General features: G+C 40.4%; 1 protein-coding gene and 1 long non-coding RNA gene across 5 annotated transcripts in view; one reads left to right on the forward strand and one right to left on the reverse strand.

The window, feature by feature from the left end:
- The window catches only part of LOC140206097 (flavin-containing monooxygenase 5-like), a 63,981-nt gene extending 59,672 nt beyond the window's left edge, over positions 1-4,309 (forward strand). For all 4 annotated transcript variants that reach the window (XM_072274235.1, XM_072274233.1, XM_072274236.1 and 1 more), the window contains exon 9: positions 2,094-4,309. In XM_072274235.1, coding sequence (XP_072130336.1) covers positions 2,094-2,442 — 349 coding nt within the window. In that variant the 3' untranslated portion in view covers positions 2,443-4,309. The remainder of the gene's footprint in view (positions 1-2,093) is intronic.
- The window catches only part of LOC140206099 (uncharacterized), an 87,208-nt gene that overhangs the window by 58,332 nt on the left and 3,055 nt on the right, over positions 1-25,821 (reverse strand). The window lies entirely within an intron of this gene.

Below are 25,821 nucleotides of genomic sequence, written 5' to 3' on the forward strand. Positions count from 1 at the left end.
AGGCCATTCGGCCTACCGTGTCCATGCTAGTTCTGTATCAGAGCTACTCTTTATTCTAATGGGAATAGCTTCCCACTATCCACCCTATCTCGAACCCTTGTCATTTTATATTCTTTTATCATATTTTTATGCATCTTACCCCTTCTCTTCTCCTCACCTGCCTGTCACTTTCCTCTGGTGCCCCTCTTTCCCTTTCTCCCATGGTTCACTCTCCTCTCCTACCAGATTCCTCCTTCTTCAGTTCTGTATTTTTCTACCTATCATCTCCCAACTTCTCACTTCAACCCACCTACCTCCCTCCTTACCTGGCTTCACCCATCTCCTTCCAGCTTGTACTCCTTCCCTTCCCCTAACCTACTTATTCTGGCTTCTTGTCCCTCCCTATCCAGTGCTGATGAAAGTTCTTGGCCCTAAACATCAACTCCTTATTCCTCTCCATAGATGCAGCCTGACCTGCTGAGTTCCTCCAGTAATTTTTTTGCAGATTATTCTGAATTTCCAGCATCTGCAAAATCTCTTGTTTATAATCACTATTCACTCACATTTCACACTAATGGCCTTTATTGTGTCATCTGCAAATTTAACTCTCATTGCTTCTACCCACAAGTCTAGTTAATAATATACATAGAGCCAGAGGTAAACAATCCAAATTCCAGTGAATGCCAGTATTCTCCTTCCTCAGGTCTCATAAACAATCATTTACTATAGCCATTTGGTTACTGTCAGTATTCCAACTTTCTTTGTGTCCATTCAAGTGGTACATTTTGATTGTCGACTCTGAACCCAAGGCTTTTTTTTTCCCAACACTTTCTTTAAACCAACTAACTTCCTTAATTTTTGTACATTATCATTAAGTTTTCCTTCAGCTTAACCTTCTAGCCCACCTGAAATCCCTACTAAAACCACAGTGTTCAGGACATAATAGACACTGCATTCAATCCCATTGTTTCAGACTAATCCAAAATAATAATAAATACTTATCAATCCCAGATGGGAAATTATTTCATTACAACAGCAACATTTCACAACACCCTTAGAAGTGTGCAGATTTAACTAATAATCAAGTACAGTATTAATTAATTTAAAAGGATTTAAATGAGGATGAGACCTGTATAGCTTCTCAAGTGCTCCATCTGCATTTAATAGTTATTTTAAAAAATGAGACAGCAAATAATTTATTATAAAAAAAGCTATGGAAGAGAGACTATTTATATCAGATAAATAGTGAATATACAGTTTTAAAACGGTAATTAACTTGTACTTCAGGGCCTGGCCTATTTATTCCCCATCTGTTCGAACTCTTTTTGTGTATTTTGTCATTTAAAGATGAGATCTCAATGTAAATCATATCTCCATGTGTGACCTATGGGACTTCCACTGTTTATATAATCCAAAATGTTCTCCGTTGGAGTTGATATAATAATGGGAGTTGGCTGCTGCTAGTGGGTAGTTAATTTGTTGGGACTGTTGTTGAATGTATTGTTTAGTGTGCGAGCTTCACCACTGGGCAAATGCAATATTGAGTGTCATCCTGAGGCACTAGACAAAGTTAATTCCTCATTTGTTCATGCGGCAAGGGTGTTTTTTGCATTGAACACTGACGAGAGTTGGTCTTGTAAATTCAAGGCCAAGTCAGTTTTGATTTGTAAAACAGGAAGTACTTGAAATACTCAGAAGGCTAAGCAGAATCTAGAGATTCCTAAAGTAATACAGCTCACAAACATGCACTTTAGCCCAATTGGTCCATACTGATTAGTGTTCCCCCTGCAAGTCCCAGTTCCCACGTTCACTCCATAACCCTCCAAGCTACAAACCTTCATGCACAGATCTAAAGGCCTCCCAAGTGTTGCAATTGAACCCGTTATAGAAGGAAACTTCTTGCTCACCAAGTAGGTGAAGTTTCATACGAAGCAAAGAAGTTCTGATGAAAGGGTGCTAACAGGAATGCAGTTTTTCTCCGCAGTTGCTGTTAAACTGTTGATGATTTTCACTATTTTTCTATTTTTGGATTATAGACATATAGATTGTATTGCCTTTGGTTTTATGCTGCAAGTCTTTTTTAATTCCCCTCTGTTTCTTTTTGCATGCAAAAGATACGTCACCTCCCAAAGACACACCATTCAAGTCGATTTCATACCCTACATGGATGAGATAGCTGAGCTGATCGGTGTGAAACCCAACATCAAGCACCTCCTCCTCAGTGATCCACAGTTGGCATTTCACGTTTTCTTTGGCCCCGGCACACCTTACCAGTTTCGATTGATGGGACCTGGAAAATGGCCAAAAGCCCGGGAAACCATCTTGACACAGTGGCACCGCACTATCAAGCCCACTAAAACGCGCGTGGTTCCTAGTGGTCAGCAGAATGCCTCTAGGCCAATCCTGCTGAAATTCTTGCCCATACTGGTGGCACTCTATGCTGTTTATTTATTTCTCTATTAGTCAGAAGTCCAACGAGGAGTTCAGTTCGGCTTCTGTGTCACCCAAATAATAATAGAGATTGTTTCACATCCAATTGTTTCAAATGAATTGTAACTAATTGTGTTATTGATTATACTTTGAAAGAACTCAGGTGCTTTGAATGAAACAAATCTGAGGTGTAGTTCTATTGTTTACATTGAATGGAATATCTTGCCAAGAAACAGCCTTTGCTCATTCAATGAGCAAAATGTGCCTTTCTTTTTATAATCACTAATTTTAAAATTGTCCTTTTATCATTTGGGAACTGTAGATATATAGCTGGGCATTTAATAGCAGTGTATTCACATTTTAACTGTTCAGACAACTCTAATTTTGTATTCTAATATCTAACATTCATTGAATAAATCCCTTTAGACATAGCCAGTTGTCTGAGTGGTTACGAGTGACTGAGGGATCTGCGCTCCATTTGCAGTTTGCAATTTGGAAATGAATGAGGTGAACAAGCATGAGCTGATCTGAATGTGCCAGAAGCAATTGCACACTTTTCCACAAAAGTTGTACCTTATCCCAGAAGTGGAAGTTTGGCTGGCGTTGGTCATACGTGACACTGTTAAATCTCAAATCCCAGACCAAGGCTGGAGCATGGTCCATGGGTTCATTTTGTATCCTGACCAACATTTCTCCATCAACTAATGCCCAGTTAGGCAGTTTTATCCCAGACCTTTCTCTTGTAATTGGGAATTTTGCTGTGATCTTACTGACAAATATGGATCTTACTGAAAAGTACAGAACTTAATTGTATATTTTACTGAAAAATGGTATAATAGTGTACCATATTTATTTCTGTGAATTGTTAAGCTAATTCTGAAAGATGTTTACCTAATAATATTCAGATTTACAAATATTTTAAAACTTTAACTTAATTTTCTAAAGATTAGACTAAATTGATAGTTGAAGCATATGCTGTCTACAATTGACCTATAATCGTAGTAGTTAGTGCAGAAACATTGCTGGTTTTCTATTTTCATACTTGACTCTGGGAAAAGGACTTACAAACTTGTTCACTGAAGTTGTACTTTATCCCAGTAGCAGAAGTTATCAGATTGTATCACAAACTGTCAGTTTGGTTGAGTTTCCCACACTCGCCGTACTGAAGAATTCTTTCAGGGAGTGATTCAAGATGTAAATGTTGACCCAGTGAAATCCACAGAGGAAGATTAATTCAGCAAACAAGGATTATGATAGGGAAGTATTAATAATTTGAAAATACTCAAAGAATTGGAACATCACAATAACTTGCAAATGTACATGTTGTAAACACTGAGATATAGTCTATAGTCTTTTAAGACCATAATATAAGTAAGATCAAATCTTTTGCACTTCTTGTCCTGATATGTTTATTTTAGTTTCCAAATATGATCCTTTGCAAATTATATCAAATTTTAGTACAAATTCATTTTATGTTATTAATTTGAGTATTCTTAGCAACTTCTTGCCCAAATTGTTTATGATTGCAGGAAATTCGCTTTCACTTTCGTGCTCTGGATTATAAGGATTAAATGTAGTTCTTTTTTGCTAAGTCTTCTTGAAATAGACTGATAACAAAACAGTGTAGTGCCTATGTGATGAATATTCACTTCCCAGTACCTAAGAGGCTTATTGCTAAAGTCTGCTTTCTTGCACAGCCTTCTTTCTCTGCATCAGACAATTTGTTCGTCTGTAGTTCATTGGTGTGTTCTTCTAGTTGGACAGAATTGTACCTATGTTTGAAAATCCTTTGTAATTTGTAAATCTTTTATAAATTAGAAATCCTCTATGAATGTGTGTTAAGAATGACGTGTCTGTATCTAAATGTGTAACATTAAAAATAAAATAACTGTTTAAACTACTCTGTTAGCTGGAAGTATCTTGTTCTTGGTAGGGAGGGGGCACCAACTACTCATGCAGTGGGTATTGGCTTCTAAATTCTCACTGCAGAGGCTAGACAGGGAAGTAGTTAGTCCTTGAAGAATAGGTGGATATTGTATTACCTCCCTCTAGTGAGGGTTACCCTTTTATCTTCATTGGATAGGGCTTAAAATCTTCCTTTGAATTTAGTACTTTGTGCACAGGGATCCCAAAACCATCACACCGACAGATATTTCACTACATTAAAGGTGCTATCTAAATGCAGAAAAAGCCTTACAAAACTGGCCCGACCCTCCCCATCGTTCCTGTGTAGGAGTTGCAATTTTACAAGTGAGGCTCATGACTGTGATGATGAGAATGAAGATTAAGGTGTATCTCATTGTTCAGGGAAGCCGGCTAGGTGCTGTTGATATCATCTAAAATAAGACCCCTCATGTCTAGCCCATACATTTACATATTTTGCATGCTGAAAGAGCTGTCCAATTTATCACACTCCATAATCATTTTTACTGACTGTGATCTACAGTTTTTATTTCAAACTAATTCCTTCTAGTAAGTTGCTAATGAATATGCTTTTACCACATCTTCAGAGCTTCATACTATTCTCATAGTCCTTTTTAAGAAATTACAGGCAGGTACAGTGGTGAAGACCATGTGGTGATAGGCCTCCTTGACATCTATCCCATTCTGTTCCAAGTTCTGTCAACAAAACTGGTGCATGCTCTGGCCATCCCAGATGCCAAGGGACATCTGTTAATGGCTGTGAAGAAGAAGGGGTGAGAAATAGGCTCAGTGGGGAGTCAAAGTTGCGCACAAAGAATCCAGAAAATTGCCTGCTGAGCTGGAATCCACCAGAGCCTCCTGTGTGCGTAGAACTGTCGGGGTGTGGAGGAAGATAGAGACAGTGAGTGGGGCTATGGAGCTGGAAGAAGGCGACAGAGAAATCTTACCAGATAGCAGGTCCTTGTGTCTACCTGGTGGTGCCATTTCCTGGATGTAGTGGGCATTTGATGCATTTTTCCACAGTAGGCACACAAATTATTTCTTCTCTGGTCCTCACACTCTTGGGGTTAAGGGAACTCTCCCTAACTACATGGGTTCTGGGGGCATTGCTGATGAGGGGCCTGCAGCCTGGAATGGTTCTGGGAATGGATCTGGGATTCTGGCTGGTGATCTGGAGGGTCATTCCACAACACACCTGTCAATATGGAGGGCCGGAGTGATGAGGCTTTCGAGGTCGGAGAGCATCTCCCGGGTAGACAGCTTATCTTTCAAGTGCTCCAAGAGTCCGTGATAGTAATAAGCCACAGCACGTCTGTGTTCTAGCTGCACTCTGCCACGAAGATCCTGAATTCCGCAGTGTAATCCAGCGCTGAGCATGAGCCTTAATGCAGGCGAAATATCTGATCCACCGCCTCTATTCCACTTCCCGTATGGTTGAAAACATGATGCATCTCAGCAGTGAATTCCTCATTGGTCACTGATTTCCTGCACCTTCTAGATCACGTGCTCACATTGATGAACCACTTCCTTTAGGCAGGCAAACTCTGTTGGGTCAATCATTGGTTCATTCAGCCTCTCAAGGAACGTAGAGAAGGCTTGACCCAAAAGCAGAGCAGCAGAGACGACTTAGCAGTAAGTGATAACTTTAATAATAAACTCCAAAATATCAAGCCATGTGGGGCCACAAAACAACAACAGGGTACCTGAAGGTCAGGTGCAACTAATTGAGCCTGGCTGGTTCAGTGGGTGAACAAGGACTGTGGATGAGAGCTGGGTTTAAATAGGCTGCACGTGATGAGCCGGAAACAAATGGTAGGTGACTCATGACAGTTGGGTGGAGATCCGGAAGTGCCTGTCTGCAAACCTGACATTATAAAGGCTCAGCATTGCATCCTTGCTTTTATATTCTAGTTCTCCTGAAATAAATGCTAGCATTGCATTTGCCTTCCTTACCACTGATTCAGCCTGCAAGTTAACTTGCAAGAATATGCACAAGGACTCCCAAGTCCTTTGCACTTCTGATTTCTGAATTTGTTCCCGGCTTGGAACATAGTCCACAACTTTATTCCTTCTACCGATGTGGATGACTATACACTTCCTGACACTGTATTCCATCTGCCACCTCTTTGTCCATTCTCCTAATATGCCCACGTCTTTTTCAAAGTACCTGCTATCTCAACACTGCCTGCCCCTCTACCTATATTTGTATCATTCACAAACTTGACCAGAAAGCATCAGTTCTGTCATCCAGATCATTACCATATAACATGAAATGTAATGGACCCAACACCAACCATTGTGGAACAGCTCTAGTCACCAGCAACCAATCAGAAAAGGCCCAGTTTATTCTCACTCTTTGCCTCTTACCAGTCAGCCAATGCTAGTATCTTTCCTGTAATACCACGGGCACTCATCTTATTTAGCAGCTTCGTTTGTGGCACCTTGTCAAAGGCCTTCTGAAAATCTAAGCAAATAACTTTCACTAATTCTCCTTTATTCCTGCCTGTTATTTCCTCAAAGAATTGCAACAGATTTGTCAGGCATTTCCCTTAAGGAAACCATGTTGACTTGGGCCTACTTTATTGGAAGCCTTGAAGTACCCTGAAACCTCATCGTTAGTATTGGACGCTAACATCTGGCCTATAATTTCCTGTCTTTTGCTTCTATCCTTTCTTAAACAGTGGAGAAACACTTGCAAATTTTCAGTCCGATGGAACCATTCCAGAATCTCACTAATAATGCCTGCACCATCACTTCAGCTACGTCTTTTAAACCGCTGGAGCTTAGTCCATTTGGTCCAAGTGAGTTATCTATCTTCAGACCTTTCAGCATTCCAAGCACCTTAGTAAGAGCAAATACACTCCCTTCTGCCCCCGAATACTCTTGAAGTTCTAACATGCTGGTGGTGTCTTCCACAGTAAAGACTAATGCAAAATAATTACTCATTTCATCCATCCTTTCCTTGTACCCCATTACTACCTTTCCAATGTCATTTGTCAACAGTCCAATGTCCAGTCATGTCTCTCTTAGTCTTTACATACATGAAAATCCTTTTGGAAACCTTTTTATATGATTGGCTAGCTTACCTTCATATTTCGTCTTACAACTCATGGAGCCTTGGTTTAATCTCATTTGAAGAAGTTAGCCTTTGACATTGCACCCATTAAATATAGTCTTCGTAAACCTCACTTTTTTAGATACTTACAAATTAGAGACTTCTTGTGTTCTCAACTTTATATATTCTCTAAATGTCCAGATAAGAATTTAATTGGTACAATTTTTACTTGGAAACCTTTTCATAATGGATCTATATGTAATATTTATAATATGTTGTTGGCATTGAGAAACATTCCGTTAGACAAAATTAAAAACCTCTGGGAACATGACCTACAGATTTCAATTGATGAGGATACTTAGAATGAAATTTTAAACTTGTTCACACCTCTTCGTTATGTGCGTGTCACTCTTTTTTACAATTTAAAGTGGTTCATAGAGCCTATATGACTAAAGATAAGCTCTCTTGTTTTTACCCAGATTTTTCTCCATACCGTAGTAGGTGTAATGTCAAAGAGGCCTCTCTAATTCATATGTTTTGGTCCTGCTCATGGCTTGATAAAGTTTGGAAAGAAGTATTTCAAACTTTCTCGGAGCATTTTAAAGTAAACTTTAAACCCAACCCTCTGACTGCCTTATGTGACGTTGTTGGAGGAAATGATTTTACTCTTAAGCCGAATCATTTGTATATTTTGGCTTTTATTTCTCTTTTAGCCAGAAGAGTTTTGTTGCTTAAATGGAAAGATGCCGTTCCGCCTACTCATACCCATTGGTTGGTTGATGTTATGTCATGTTTAAATCTACAGAAGATTAGGTGTTTTATTTCTATGCCTAGACAAGATTTTTTCACATTATGGGGACCTCTTTTGGAACTACTTTCACAATCTTCGACTTGTTCAGCAATGATGATGGCTATTATATGTTTGAATTTATGCCTATATGTCAGAGATTTCTTTTTCTTTTCTTTTAACCAAATGGCTTTTTTTCCTGTTTTTTTTCTCTCTTTTTTTGTTTCTATTTTGTTATGGGGTTTTGATTTTGCTTTAGATTAGAATAAAATATACCTTTTCAATATTATGGTTCATTTACAATACATAGTTATGGGGAAATTCAATCTTGTTTCTGTTTCCATAATACCAGAATGTATTTTGTATTCGTCTATGCAAGTAATTAATAAAAATATTGAAAAAGAAAAAGAAAGACATTGCACCCATTCTTTAATTCTGATAGACTTCAGTGGTGTTGAGGTTTTAGTCTCTGAAATAGGGCAGATGCACAATCTTCTGAGGAGTGTATGCTATTATGTCTAACGTTTCACAAATATGGAATGGTTATGGTATTTATGTAAAAGAAATGGATAAGGTCCATTTCCTACTCTACTCATCAATTTACTCCTGTTTGTCTCCACTTTGAGGCAGCACAGGTGAAGTAAGGAGAAGCTATATGAATAGAAGAAGCAGGAAAGAATACATTGAGGCTGGTTGAAACAATATTGAATTGGGGCTAGTATACAGCAGAAATGTTGGCATTTCTGAACTGTTTCTGAATTAAACATTTTATGTTAAAAGGCCTTATAAACAGAGTATAAAGCAACTTTATGAATAGTTGTACAGATTTGTTTGATTTTGAACTATATAAAATAATTGTGACATTTTTATTTATTTGATGACCATGTCAATCAGTTAAATTGAAATGCAGAATTCAAATAATGTTCTAGTATTGGAAAATGTTATTAAGTAAAGGTGCTGGGGAGGTTCTTGATTGTCTTTGATTTTAAGATTTAATGTAAGTTATCATTGGCAAAATTTATTCTGAAGAGTAAAAGTAGAAATAAAACATAGGGAATAATTGGGATTTAGATTTTATCTAATAAAATTTGTTTTATAAATCTGGAAGGACTTGACTTCATGTCTATTTATTTCACAAAATAGGCCATTCAGTCCTTTGACCCAGTTCTGTCTCTAGGTCCTGATTCCAATCTCCCCACTTATCTTTAACCTATTCTCACTTGCATGCCCATCAACTCTCACTGATTTGCAAAGTGGCAATTTATAGTAGCCAATGAACTTGTCTTTGATATTTGGGACGTGTGTGTGAAATCCATCTTGTCATAGGGAGACTGAGATCCACACTGACAAAGCTCTGTCAAGGTTAAGCCTAGGTTACTGGAGCTCTAGGGTAGCAGTTCTAGCTTCTGCACTACTGTGCCATTCCTGCATTCGTACCCAGTCCCAAGATGTTCACTAATTCTAATTTCTGCTATGAACCTTTACAATAAAAGCTTATTTTGGAACTTTTTAATAATAAAGTTTATCTCTATTTCACAGAAAATAATGTGCTGTTATTCTATATCTTTTGAATTCTGCATTTATAATCAATGTACTGCTTTATGAAGTTGCGATATGATTATCAATACAATCAGCAATGTTTTACCGTTTCCTTTATGGTCTTCTAGTTAGTAGATGGGCAAGATTTCCTTGAAAGAAAGGACACAGAAGTAGAAAATTTCAATTAAAGATATATGGTCTCAACATACAAGAATTTTTTTATTGGATTTGCTATCCATTTAATTTATGTGTATCAGTAATAACAATTAAACAGTTCAGCATTTTGAAACATCTATTGGAGCACTTTAATTTGCAACGAATTGGTGGTGAGGAAGGCAAATGCAATGTTAGCATTTATTTCGAGAGGTCTAGAATATGAAAGCAAGGATGTAAAGCTGAGATTTAAAAGGCACCAGTGAGGCCTCACTTGGAGTATTGTGAGCAGTTGTGGGCCCCTTATTTAAGAAAGGATGTGCTGACATTGGGGAGGGTTCAGAGGATGTTCACGAGAATGATTCCGTGAATGAAAGGCTTGCCGTATGAGGAGCGATTAATGGCTCTGGTTCTTTACTCGCTCACGTTTAGAAGAATGAGGAGGGATGTCATTGAAACCTATCGAATGTTGAAAGACCTTAATAGAGTGGAAGTGGAGAGGGTGTTTCCTTTTGTGGGGTCTCTAGAACCAAATGGCACAGCCTCAGAGTAGAGGGACTTCCACTTGGAACGGAGATGAGGAATTTCTTTAGCCAGAGAGTGGTGAATCCGTGGAATTCAGTGCCACAAGCAGCTGTGGAGGCCAGATCATTGTATGTGTTTAAGGGGGAGGTTGATAGGTTCTTGATTAGTGAGGGCATGAAAGATTACGGGGAGAAGGCAGAGCAAAGGAGTTGAGGGAAATGGATCAGCCATGATGAAATGGCAGAGCAGACTCAATGGGCTGAATGGCCTAATTCTGCACCTCTGTCTTATGGCCTTTTCTCTCCTTATGGCTATTTTGTTGCCTTCTATTGGTTTTTAAAAACATCCCAATCCTCTTGCACCCCACTAATTTTCACTGTACTGTATGCCCTCCATTTCTTTTACCCTCTCTTTAACTTCCTTCCCTTATCCTTCCCTTAGAATACTTCTTCTTTGCAATGAACCAATCCTGATTCCAAATTACTCACAGAAACCAGAGCTACTGCAGTTCCACAATCATCCCTGCTAACGTTCCCTTCCAAAAAACTGGCTGGCTACTCTCTCATGCCTCTGCAGTTACCTTTGCTGAACTGTGATCTAATTTATATCTCCCTTTCAAAGTTCAAATTACATCGATTAATAACGTATGTGTAAATTATACAACCTTGGGATTCGGCTCCTTATAAGCAGCCACAAAAACAAGAAATCTGAAAGAACCCATGTTTAAAAGGACCAACAAGCACCCACAACACAGAGAGAGAAGAAAAACACAAATCGTGCAACCAATAAAAGCAAGCAACAGTGTGGTGATATCACGTATAATGTGTAAGAACATGATTGGACAGAGTTCAGAGCATGCGCAGAAATGACAGAATGATCTAGAAACTGTATGGTGAAAACATGGCTGCTGTTTGCTGTTGTAAATAAAAGTTCTAGTTTTAATTCCTCCAGAATATGGTTTCTTCTTAGTAACCCACGGTACATATAAAGAACACAACATGGTGTCAGAAGTCGGTCTGGAAGAATAATACATTTTGCTAACATGTGAGAAGCAAAGATAATCGAAAAAAAGAGTGCAAACTTTTTCATTGTTTGCTAACAGCTTTAAAAATGGAAGTTTTGCAACCCCATCGATGCTTCAGCTGACTGGAAACGTAGCTGAAAGCTGGAAAAGATTTAAACAGCGTTTTGAAATTTATTTATTGGCAATAGAAGCAGATAATAAAACAGAAAAAATGAAGGCTGCAATTCTACTCCACATAATAGGAGACAACGCAATTGAGGTATATAACCATTTTACTTTTGAAAATGGAGATCATTTGAATCTAAAAGCGATAATTGACAAATTTGACGCATTTTGTATACCGAAGCGTAATGTGACATATGAGCGCTATAGGTTTTTCAAATGTTGGCAGAGACCTGGTCAAACGATTGATCAATTTGTTACGGAGTTGAGAAACCACAGTAAAAGATGCGAGTTTGCAGAGCTTACAGACTCTCTAGTTAAAGACAGAAGTGTTTGCGGCATTCTGGATAATGGTCTGAGAGAAAGACTGTTAGAACAAGATTAGAACTTGGAAAAAGTTGTGGCACAGTGCAAAGCTTCTGAGACTGTGACATCGCAGGCAAAAGAACTTTTTATCGAGAATGGCTGTGTAGATGCTGTAAAGCGCGAACATATTAGAAAAAATAATGCAGCGACAACGAAACCGACAGAGAGCAGGACATCATCTGAAAAAAAACTTAGTGATCGCTGTGGATGGCAACATCATCTAAAAAAGTGTCCAGTGTATCGGAAAATGTGAAACACCTGCGGTAAGAGTAATCATTTTTCACGCTGTTGCAGAAGTAGGAAAGAAATAAAACACATAAATGCAGTGCTTGAAAATGAACGCGAGAAGTTTTATATAGATGTGCTTTGTGAAAACAAACAAAGTAAGAATGACTGGACTATGCCATTACAAGTGAACCAAAACATTATTCTGTTTAAATTGGATACTGGAGCACAAGCAAATGTTCTTGCAGAATCTGAGTTTAATGCATTAAAGCCTTGACCAAAGTTACATAAGACAAATATGAAAGTGACTGGGTATTCAGGTAGGGGCATTCCAGTTAAAGGAACATGTGTGGCAAAAGTATCACACAAAAATATTGTGCACACGCTTTCATTTGTGGTGGTGCCAAAGAATGTACAGTCAATATTGGGTTTATCTGCCTGTGAGAGACTGAATTTGGTGAAAAGAGTTTTAGTCCTGGATGGTGACACAGAATCAGAATACAGTGACTTGATGAAAGAGTATGAGGACTTGTTCAAAGGGCTTGGTTGTCTTCCAGGAGAGCGCACGATTAAAATTGACAACACAGTGCCACCCGTAGTACATCCATGTAGAAAAGTACCTTTTGCATTGCGTGATCAACTGAAAATAGAGCTTGACAGAATGGAACGGTGAGGAGTCATATAAAAAATTGATGAACCGACTGAATGGGTCAATTCATTTGTTATTGTTGATAAGAAAAATGGAAAACTGAGGATTTGATTAGATCCAAGAGACTTGAATCGAGCCATTAAAAGAGAGTGTTTCAAATTGCCTACTCATGAAGGAATTATGTCACTGTTTGCTAATGCAAAGTACTTTAGTAAATTAGATGAATCCTCTGGATTCTAGCAACTTAAACTAGATGAACCGAGTTCAAAATTATGTACCCTTAACACTCCATTTGACAGATACCGTTTTCTTCGGCTTCAGTTTGGAATTGCATCAGCTCCTGAAGTGCACCATAAAACCACTCACATGCTGTATGAGCACATTGAGGGCGTGGATACTTCCATGGATGATATTATTGTTTGGGAATCATCTAAACAAGAGCATGAAGCCAGACTTAGACAAGTCTTAGAGGCAACACGCAATGCAAACCTGAAGCTGAATAAAGACAAATGTCAGCTAGGGATGACTGAACTTACCTTTGTGGGTGATATCATCAGCAATGAGGGTGTGCATCCTGATCCATTGAAGGTTTCTGCTGTTGAGAACATGCCAAGACCGCAATGTGAAAAGGATGTTCAGAGGTTTATGGGAATGGTCAACTGCATGGGAAAATTCATACCCAATCTTTCGGAACAGCTTTCTCCATTGAGGTAGCTAACAGAAAAGAAAAACGAATGGAACTGGAATCATGAACAGGAGAAGGCATGACAAAATCTCAAGAAAGTGCTCATCAAAGAATCTGTGTTGAAATTCTATGATGCTGAGAGACACATCAAAATCTCACGTGTGCATCTCAGGCAGGCTTAGGGGCAGTATTACTCCAAAAACATGATCAGGAATAGCTACCAGTGGCATAGGCATCTCGTTCATTACCTGATCCAGAAACTACGTATGCCCACATTGAAAAAGAGTTGCTCAGCATTATGTTTGCTTGTGAGAGATTTCATCAGTTTGTGTTGATGTTGAAGCCTATCATAAGCCTCTGATTGCATTGTTTCACAAACCTTTAAGTGACTGTCCTTTGCGAATTTAGAGAATGATGATCAAATTGCAAAGAAATGTGTCATACACACCTGGAAAATTCATGTACATGGCTGAGACACGTTCCAGAGCTGTGGATCCAACAACAAAAGACGGTCACAGGGACACTATTGATGTTCAGGTATTCGTTGATATGATCATAGAGACTGTACCTGTTAATCACAAAAAGTTGGGACTGCTGTGTCTTGAGACAGAGGACAAAATTCTCAGTCAGGTAAAACAAGTGGTGATGGATGGATGGCCAGATAATAGGCATGACTGTACCTCAGTAGTACAAGATTATTGGAACCACAGATCAGAACTGTCTGCTGTGGATAGGACATTGTACAAAGGTAGCAAAATTGTGATTCCTAAAAGTCTCCAAAAAGAAATGCTTGGGAAAATTCATGAAGGCCACCTAGGTATCGAAAAGTGTAAGAAAAGGTCGCGGGAAGTGATGTTTTGGCCCAGGATGAATTAAGAAATTGCAGAACTAGTGTCTTCCTGTTAAATATACTTTAAATACCAACCTAGCAACCCTAAGGAGCCACTGCATCCACATCCTAGTCCTCAGAGACCTTATCAGAAGGTAGACGTTGATCTTTTTGTAACTGACAACAAGGATTATCTACTAATAACAGATTACTGCTCGTTGTATCCCAAAGTGTGCGGTTTGAGCAGAACAACAACAGAGAACATAATTACATGCATGAAATCAGTTTTTTCCAGACCTGGTGAACCTGATAAGATTTCACAGACAATGGTCCACAATTCAATGGTGAATGTATGAGACATTTTGCTCATGAATGGGGCTTTGTTCATACAACATCTAGTCCATTTTTCCCTCAGTCCAATGGATTGGTTGAAAAGTCGGTAGGGATAATCAAGAAACTGACGCACAAAGCAAAAGATAGTGGAGGTGATTTTTATAAAGCTTTGTTAGCCTACCATAGTACTCTACTTGAATGTGAATTTTCACCTGCTCAGCTCTTGATGGGATGCCGTTTAAGATCCAATCTGCCAATAGATGAGAGTCTTCCGAGAACAGAGGGAGGTGAACAAGTGAAAAGATGGAAAGATGAACACAAAGCAAAGCAGAAAACATACTTTGACAGATGTTCTCGTCCATTACCTGAACTGCACCAAGGAGCTGAAGTGAGGATACGAGACAAAATGAACACAGAACATGGACACAGAAAGCTACAGGACTTGAAGAAATACAACCCAGATCATGCATGGTCCAAACAGAAGAAGGAGCAGTGTTAAGAAGACATCGCAAAGACCTCAAAAAAGAGCCAACTTCAGAGTTTCAGTTAACTGCTGCAGACCAGACAACACATGAAAATAACAACGAAACGCAAGAACTGTGTGAACCACTTCGAAGGTCTACTCATGTTCATAAACCCCCAGAGAGACTGATAGAGACATGTTAAATAATGCATTTGTTGTAATTATTGTTGCTAATTGTTTTTATTTTTAAGGAAAGGAAGATGTGGTGATATCACGCGTCACATGTAAGAACGTGATTGGACAGAGTTCAGAGCATGCGCAGAAATGACAGAATGATCTAGAAACTGTATGGTAAAAACATGGTTGCTGTTTGCTGTTGTAAATAAAAGTTCTAGTTTTAATTCTTCCAGAATATGGTTTGTTCTTAGTAACCCATGGTACATATACAGAACACAACAAACAGCATTGAGAATGAAAGCGAATCCATAGACACGAAGCCCGGAGCAACCAGAGCAGGCCCACAACCTCACCTCAGTTCATCACACAGCCGAGCAAAACATCATGGAGCCCGCAGACACCAAACCCAGAACAGGCCCACAGCCTCACCTCCGTTCATCACACAACCGAGCAAAACATCATGGAGCCCGCAGACACCAAACCCAGAACAGGCCCACAGCCTCACCTCCGTTCATCACACAACCGAACAAAGCATCATGGAGCCTGTAGACATGAAACCCAAAGCAGGCCCACAGCCTCACCTCAGTGGAGAGTGGAGTAAATTTCGTGGAGCAGCAAGCAAAACCAGCCCAACCCTGGCCTCCGGTCCCAACACCCTGCCTTTTCAAACCATCTGGTCCAGTGCTTAAATTATCCAAACAACAGGTTGCTCCCCATGCTAGGACCCAGGCCCTGTTGCATTGATATGCTCTGGGCCTGAACTCTATCTCCACATTCCAGCCCATACCCAACCTTTTCAAATCGGCCCGGTGTTTAAATTGATCAGACTTCACTCTCCATTTAGGTGGAAGTGCCCTGAAACTCCTCTGCTCCGATTTTTCTCCACTCCACTTGCTCCAACTCTGTCTTGAACATGCCTCCACCTCACTCCAACCACTTCTCCTCAATCTTGCTTTGACTTTGCATTACACCTGCACGCCTCGACCCTTGAGTCAGCTTCACCTTCATTCAGCTTTTCATTGTTTGCGGTGCAGTGATCATTTATCACAATTTTCCCACATTAATAAAGCACTTAATTGTATTTCTTGCTTTATGAACCACCAGTAAACTGTCGCCCGTCTTCAGTTGGGCCATTTTAAACCGGAAGTTTAAGATAAATTCTGCAGCGTGAGTTCTATCATGTTATGATCACTACCTCATAGGATTCTCTATTTAAATCTGGTTCACTACACAACATCCAATCAAGAATTGCCATTCCTCTAGTGGACTCAACCACAAGTTGCTCTAAAATGCCATCTCATAGGCATTATACAAACTCCTTCTTGCAATCCAGCTCCAGCCTGTTTTACCCAATCTACTTGCATATTGAACTCCACTATGATAATCATAACATTGTCCTTTTTTAAATGTCTTTTCTGTCTTCCATTTTAATTTGTACCCCACAACCTGGCTACTGTTGGGAGATCTGTATATAACTCCCAACAGTGTCTTTTTACCCTTGCAGTTTCTTACCTCTACCTACAGGGATTCTACATCTTCTGATCTGATGTCATCTCTTTCTAAGGATTTGATTTCATTGTTAACAATAAAGCCACCACAACCACTCTTCCCGTCTGCTTGTCCTTTTGGTCTGCTGTGTAGCTTGGGGTGTTAAGCTCACAGCAGTGATCTTCTTTCATTGATGACCATACAGTTTCCTACACTGTATTCCATCTGCCGCTGCTCTTGTAACAACAACTTCCATTTCTGAAGCCAAATGTAGAAACCAGGGCAATGAACCAAGAATGTGGATCGATGTAACATCTTGAAGTACACTTCTGTGTTGAGCCATTATTGAGAAAGGAATATCCAGGTCCTTTGACTTAACATGGGCCAACTTCCAAAATATGGTATGTAGGAATTTTTTTAGTATTCAACAATAAGAACAAAAGACGTAGGTGCAGAATTAGGACATTCAGCCGAGCAAGTCTGCTCTGCTCTGCCATTTCATCATGGCTGATCCATTTTCTCTCTCAACCCCATTCTCCTGCCTTCTCCCCATTACCTTTCACACACTGACTAATCAAGAACCTATCAACCTCTGCCTTAAACATACCCAATGACCTGGCCTCCATAGCCACCTGTGGCTACGAATTCCACAGGTTCACCACACTCTGGCTAAAGAAATTGCTCCTCATCTCCATTCTAAATGGAATCCCCCTCTATTCTGAGGCTGTGCCCCTTCTGTTCTGAGGTTGTACCCTCTCTCTGGTCCTACACAGCCCACTATAGAAAATGTCCTCTTCATATCTGCTCTATCTCAGCCTTTCAGCATTTGATATGCTTCAATGAGAGTCCTCCCCTTCCCTCTTCCCCCCCGCCCCGCCACCACTCTTCTAAACTCCAATCAGTACAGGACAAGAACCATCAAATGCTCTCATACAATAACCCTTTCATTCCTGGAATCATTCTCGTGATCCTCCTCTGAACCCTCGCCAGCGTTAGCACACCTTTTCCTAGATATGGGGCCCAAAACTACTTGCGTCACTCCAAGTGAGGCCTCACCAGTGCCTCATAAGGTCTTAGCATTACATCCTTGCTTTTTTTTTTAATTCTAGTCCTTTTGAAATGAATGCTAACTTTGTATTTGCCTTCCTCACCACTGACTCAGCCTGCAAGTTAACCTCTAGGAAATCCTGCACGAAGACTCCCAAGTCATTTTGCACCTCAGATTTTTGAATTTTCTCCATGTTTGGAAAACAGTCTACGCTTTTATTCACGCAAACAACAGGAATTCTGCAAATGCTGGAAATTCAAGCAACACACATCAAAGTTGCTGGTGAACGCAGCAGGCCAGGCAGCATCTCTAGGAAGAGGTACAGTCGACGTTTCAGGCCGAGACCCTTCGTCAGGACTAAATGAAGGAAGAGCTAGTAAGAGATTTGAAAGTTGGAGGGGGAGGGGGAGATCTGAAATGATAGGAGAAGACAGGAGGGGGAAGGATGGAGACAAGAGCTGGACAGGTGATTGGCAAAGGGATACAAGAGGATCATGGGACAGGAGGTCCGGGGAGAAAGACAAGGGAGGGGGGAAAACCCAGAGGATGGGCAAGGGGTATAGTCAGAGGGACAGAGGGAGAAAGAGAAAGAATGTGTGTATAAAAATAAATAACAGATGGGGTACGAGGGGGAGGTGGGGCATTAGCGGAAGTTAGAGAAGTCGATGTATAAAAGTAAATAACAGATGGGGTACGAGGGGCGGGGGGGGATAAAAATAAATAAATAAATTATAAATTATAAATAAATAAAAAACACACATTCTTTCTCTCACTCTCCTTTTTCTCCCTGTGTCTCTCTGACTATACCCCTTGCCCATCCTCTGGGTTCCTCCCCCCCTTGTCTTTCTTCCCGGACCTCCTATCCCATGATCCTCTCGTATCCCTTTTGCCTATCACCTGTCCAGCTCTTGTCTCCATCCGTCCCCCTCCTGTCTTCTCCTATCATTTTGGATCTCCCCCTCCCCGTCCCACTTTCAAATCTCTCACTAACTCTTCCTTCAGTTGGTCCTGACGAAGGGTCTCCGCCTGAAACGTCGACTGTACCTCTTCCTAGAGATGCTGCCTGGCCTGCTGCGTTCACCAGCAACTTTGATGTGTGTTGCTATGCTTCTATTCATTCTACCAAAGTGCACAATCATACACTCCTGACACTGTACTCCATCTGCTACCTCTTTGCCTATTCTCCTAATCTGAGTCCTTTGGCAGCCTCCCCACTTCCTAATCACTACCTGCCTCTCCACCAATCTTCATATCATCCGCAAATGGCCACAAAGCCATCAGTTCCATCATCCAAGTCATTAACATATAATGTAAAAAGAAGCGGCCAAACCCCTACCCCTGCAGAACACCACAGGCTAAACAGAAACGTTCCCTTTATTCCAACGTTATGCCTCCCGCCAATCAGCCACTGCTCTATCCACACTAGTATCCTTCCTCTCATACCACGGGCTCTTGTCTTGTTAAGTAGCTTCATGTGTCAAAGGCCATCTGAAAATCGAAGTACACAACATCCACCAATTCTCCTTTGTCTATCCTGCTTGTTATTTCCTCAAATTCCAACAGATTTGTGAGGCAAGATTTTCCCTTAAGGAAATCATGCTGACTTTAGCCTATTTTGAGTATCCTGAGATCTCATCTTCAACAATTGAATCCAACATCTTCCCAAACACTGAGGTCAGGCTAATTGGCCTATAACTTTCTTTCTTCTGCCTCCCTCCCTTCTCAGAGTGAGATTTGCAATTTTCCTGTCCTCCAGAACCATGCCGCCAGAATTTATTGATTCTTGAAAGATCATTACTAATGCCTCCATGATCTCTTCAGCTACCTCTTTCAGAACCCTGGGGTGTAGTCCATCTGGTCCAGGTAACTCAATTACCTTCAAACCTTTCAGCTTCCCAAGCACCTTTTCCCTAATATTAGCAACTGCTCTCACTTCTGCCCCCAACACTCTTGAACTTCCAGCATACTGCTATTGTCTTCCACAGTGAAGACTGATGCAATAAGTATTTTGCAATGTGTCAGACATTTCCTTGTCCCCTACTACTACTTCTCCAGCATCATTTTCCAGTGGTCTGGTAACTATTCTTCCCCTTCTTTTACTCTTTTTATATGTGAATAATATATATATATATTAGTTCAGACCTGTGCCTCTCATTGTTCATGATGTCCCAATATCAACAGTGAGACCTTTGAGAGCAGAATCAGCCAACATCTACAGAGGTGGCTGTGTCTGCCTAGGACCCCAAGCAGCATTGCCTTGTACAGAAAGAAAAGAGACTGAAACTCCCCATCATCAGTGTGATTGAGGAGTTCATGGTCACCTGTACAAGAGAAATTTTCCAATATAGAGAGTCCAGCGACCTGAAGGTCTCACACACTGGCATTGAGGTTAGGACAGGCAGGAGGTAGTTGTCTTCTGTTCATTTTTAGAACCTTCCCAATCCTCTAACTTCCCACTAATTTTGCTCTATTTCATGTCCTCTCTTTTGCTTTTATGTTGTCTTTGACTTCCCTTGTCAGCCACAGTTGCATCATCCTGCCTTTAGAATACTTCTTCTTTGGGATATATCTATCTAACACCTTCTGAATTGCTCCCAGAGACTCCAGCCATTGCTGCTCTACTGTCAGCCCTGCTAGTGTCCCCTTCCATTCAACGTGGGCCAGCTCCTCTGTCACACCTCTATATTTTCCTTTACTCCACTGTAATATTGATACATCTGACTTCAGCTGCTCCCTCTCAAATTGCAGGGTGAATTCCATCGTATAACAATCATTGCTCAAATCCAGTTCATTAAACAACACTGAACCCAGAATAACCTTTCCTCTAGTGGGCTCAACCACAAGCTACTCTAAAGAGCCATTTCATAGGCTTTCTACAAATTCTCTCTCTTGCGATCCAGCATCAACCTGATTTTTCCAATCTACCTGCATATTGAAATTTCCCATGACTACCACAACATTGCCCTTTTAACATGTCTTTTCTATCTCCCATTGTAACTTGTAGCTCACATCCTAGCTACTGTTCAGAGGCCTATATGTAACTCCCATCAGGGTCTTTTCACCCTTGCAGTTAGTTTACTCTTCTCACAAGGATTCTACATCTTTTGATCATATGACACATCATCCCCTCTGCCTACCTGTCAGTCCTTTTGATACAATGTGTTTCTCAACTATAACCTTCTTTCAGCCACAAAGTCATGCCTGCCAATCTCTGAGGATCTGTCCTGGGCCTAACGCATGGATGCAGTCACAAAGAAGGCACACCAGAGATTCTGCTTCATTGGGAGTTCAAGGAGATTTGGAATGCCACCAAAGATACTTGCAAATTCCTACAGATGTACAGTGGAGAACATTCTAACTGGTTGCATCACACTCTGGGCTGGAGGCTCCAATGCACAGAAGCACAATAGGCTGTAGAGGGTTGTATACTCAGCCAGTTCAATCACTGGTAAAACCTTCCCCACCGTTGAGGACGTCCTCAAGAGATAGTGCTTCAAGAAGGCAGATTCTTTCACCATCTGGGACATGCTCTCTTCCCATTACTCCCATTGGGGAGGAGGTACAGGAGCACTCAATGATTCAGGATCAGCTTCTTATCCTCATCATCAGATTTTTAAATAGGCCAAGAGCCCATGAATGAAGAAGATGAAGAAAGCCCTTATCTCCGAGTGGAGTCATCGGGACACCATCGTGACGGCGTTTTTTTAGCAGGCTTTCTTATTTGTACGAGGCCGAGTTGCTAGCTCAATGCTCAACCCAGCATGGATGGAAAACGTGCAAGGGAGCTGGCTGGATTCGAACTCAGAAGTCTTCGCTCCGAAGTCCGGCACTGATGCCATTACGCCACCAGCTGGCTTATGAACCCATGAATACTATCTTATTATTCCTATGTTTTTTGTCATTTATAGTAATTTTATGTCCATACATGCACTGCTTCTACAAAACAATAAACTTAACATTATGTAAGACAGTGATAATAAACCTGATTCTGATTTTGACTTACAATCACATCCTTGTACATACCAAATAGGAATGAAGTATGACTGATGGAAAATTTATCTCTGTCAGAAGTGTACTTATGAAATACCCAGTTCTGACAAAGGATCCCAGAGCTGAATAATTAACTATTTCTCATTCCACAGATGTTGCCTGAGCTGCTGAGACTTTCAGACACTTTTTTGCCATTATTTTAGATTTCTAGAAATCCCATTTCTGATTTTGATAAAGATTATTGTTCAGAGAAGTCCTACAGGATAATTAATATTGGTTTATTACTGCCACAAGTTGGGTGGTGGGGTGGAGATATGTCCCTACCAAAGAAGGAGTAAGGCACTCCTTCCCTCCACTGGCCTGCAGTTCACCCTTGAGCAAGGTGTAGCACCTGCTTAGCCCCTGATCAGGGTCATGTGAAGCCATGGGAGCAGGTGATGAATGGTTATATGAGAAACTGGTGCATATCACAAGTCTTGACGCCAGGCAATTGCTAAAGAATGTTAATAATGGTAGGAGTCACCTGTCTTGTATAAACACTGCCCAGAATACAATGGCAAACTACTTCTGTAAAAAAGTTTGCCAAGAACAATCATGGTCATGGAAAGATCATGATCTTCCACATCATAGACATGGCACATAACAAATGAACTGTCACATGCGCTAAGATAAACTGAGTTGCTTTTGTTGTGCATAACATCCAGGTAGACTATGCCATACACAATTACATCAAGGTGATTTTTTTAAAAAAGCAGAATGCATAACATAGTGTTGCAATTATAAAGAATGTGCAGTGCAGCTAGGATTGCAGAAAGTTAGCATGGAGGAACTCTGGAGGTTGCATCGTTCAGTGTCTTCAAGGCTGCAATTAATTTTATTGATCAATGGGAAATGAAGGATAATGAGATTCAAACAGTAAAATGGGAGCTGAGGCCAAAGGTCAGATTAGTCTTTGCAAGTAGTCGATTGGCAGATTAAATGTTGGTCCTTATTGTGGGGTGAATAGAAAATAAGAGTAGGCTGTGTTGCCTAACCATTATGAACTTATGGTCACACCTGGAGAACTACATGTACCAACTTGGAGGCAGTGCAGTTAAATAAAGTTCTGTATAGGTATAAGATCAGTCTGACCCAGTGCCTTCTCTCTGCTTGCCTATCCCCCAACCCATCTCTCCACCTCTTTCATGTACATTGTTTGCCTTTCTCCATTTACCCATCTCATTTTCTTTCTTTTCCATTTCTCAAATCACAACTTAGCCAAATCCAACTGAACCCAACTGGTTAGTAAGGATATATCCACAACCCAATTTGGGTCAGAAACATATAGTTCATATGTTTAGCCAGGTTCTGTGGTGAAGGTTAATGAAGACTCCTGCCATGAGGTTACCTTATGAAGAAACGGTGAGTGATAGGGACCAAAACTCTCTTAAGTTTTAGAGAATGAGAGTCTTGTTGAAACATGGAAAATTTCGAGAGTTCTTGACAGGATAGGTACTGTAAGAATGTTTCTCCCAGTCCAAAGTCTAGAACAATAGGGTAGAGTCTCAGGAAAAAGGTTGTTCACCACTCAAGACTAAGATGAAGGGAAATTTATTCTCCTCAAATAATGAATCTTTGGGATTTTCCACTCAGAGAACTGTAGAGGTTGGATCAAACTGTGTTTTCAATGCTGCTCTTAATTTTATTGATTAACAGGAAAATCACAGATATTGAGATTCGAAGAGTAAAATGGGAGCTGAGGCCAAAGGTCGGATCGGTTCCTGTCCTCTGTAAGGTGTTTATATGTCCTCCCCATGGGATGCACGGATTGTCTCTGGGCGCTGCAGTTTCTTCCCACAGTCTAAAGTTACCGGTCGGTAGGTTAATTGGTCATTGTGAATTGCTCTGTGATTAGGCTCAGGGTAAACTGAGGGTTGCTGGGAGATGCGGCTAGAGATGCCTGTTCCTCACTATATCTCTAAATAAATAAATAAATAAATAAACAAACAAATGAAATTAAAACCCAAGGTCTGTGCGTAAGAACCATACAAACACGGCAAAGCAAACCAGAAGTCTACCGGCTCTACCAATATAAATTATAGGTGCTGTTGCCTCCCACACTGTTTTTTCCTCCAATATTTACTGTATACTTGCGCAGTTACAAGATGGAAAAACAACCAGTGATCAGCTTTCTCCATTTTCATTTGATTGAGGGTCCGAGGGTTGATACAAAGTTTGGCCCTGTAAATCCGTAGCTAGGTGGGGTCCGGGGGTTGGGGGAGATTGATTCAACAGCTTCAGATAATGAGTCAAGTTATAGATGCAGTAAATATTCAAGAAAACTCAAAAACTTTTAAAATAATGTTAATGATAACTCTAATGCACGCGTCAGCAAATTTATTCTGCTCTGTTGGAACAATAGGAACATTACACTTCCTGTTGATACTACCTCTTTGCAGTTGAGTAGTGTATGATTTGCTATAAATCAGAAATATTGGATGATTGTGAAGGCCCTTAAAATTAATGCTAGGAGTCATTTCAGCCCAGAACACACTAATTTGAAAACTTTGAAGGTACTGTTGATTTCAGCGACAGGTGAGTAAATCACTTCAATAAACCAAACAAAGGGCAACTGTGGTAATATATTGTAGTTAAGCAGACAATTAATAAAAGCCTTCTGACTTCTGACTTTACCCAGCACACGGAGCCACAGTCTAAAGTATTTTATTATGTCATTGCTCAACAAAAAGAAAATACAAGTCCTAAACTTTCAAATTGTTATATATAAGTGTTACCTGGTGATAGCTGTTGGAGGTATTTGGAATTTGGAATTTAATATAAGAATTAGCTTGTGTGCACAATGAGACAACATGCTGCCATTGGGTCACAGAACATGGATACAGACTGCTCAGCTCACCCTACAATCTTTTATTAATCATCTTATATTCTCTTCACAGTCCCACCAACTCCCCTCAGACTCTGCATAGAATAGTGAAGATTACAGCTCAGGAACAGGCCCTTCGGCCCACAATGTTGTGCTGATCCAAGTAAATTAGTAATCAGATAGGCATCTAACTAATTCCCTCTGCCCACACAACGTCCATATCCTTCCATTTTCCTCACATCCTTGTGCCTATCTAAATGTCTCTTGAAAGACTCTAATATTTCTGCCTCTACCACCACCCCAGGCACCCACCTCCGTGTAAAAAAATTTATCCCTCACACCTCCTTTGAAATTGCCCCCCTTGTATCAGATATTTCAACCCTTGGAAAAAGATACTGTCTGTCTGCTATATCTATGCCTCTCATACCCTTGTAAACCTCTATCAGATCTCCTCTCAGCCTCTGCCAGTTCTATTACTGGTGTCCACACTAGGGACAATTTGTGTGTTTTCAGCCAGGAAAAACACAGCAAATGAAGTATTGAATTCACATGGGTCAGAACAGGCAGCAGAAAAATGGACAGGGGAAGAATGTGGTCAGGTGTGCTCCAGAAAATAGAACAATGGGAGATAAAGAGGGAGAAATTACTAGGTAAGGAAAGAACAAGCTTGTTTTCCTTGCAAAGGACTTACTAATGAATAAAACTTGAAGCCCAAGTTATAGCCCAGGTTGGGCAGGCTAGGACATCATTCCTTGGATCAGAGGAGACCAAAAGGCAACATAATAGTAATTTATGCACAGATTCTCATTCCCAGGGTTGGGAAATCAGAACCTAGAGGGCATAGGTTTAAGTGAGAGAGGAAAATTTTTAAAGGGATCTGAGGGGCAAAGTCATTTTCACTGAGAAGGTGGTTAGTATTGTTACATAGCCCATAACTGGGTTGCCAAACCAGCAGAAATGGAACACTCGTTGGAGTCTGGACTACTAGGAACTAATAAAGTTTTATTAAAGAAACAAATAATACAGTGCTCTAATCGTAAAGATATAAATGTAACAGGTTAGCAATGATAATACACACCTATACACAGAACTAGGGTAATAGGAATCAACCAAGCTCTATCGCAGTCT

This window comes from Mobula birostris, chromosome 12 (assembly GCF_030028105.1).
Source record: "Mobula birostris isolate sMobBir1 chromosome 12, sMobBir1.hap1, whole genome shotgun sequence".
NCBI classification, from domain to species: Eukaryota; Metazoa; Chordata; class Chondrichthyes; order Myliobatiformes; family Myliobatidae; genus Mobula; species Mobula birostris.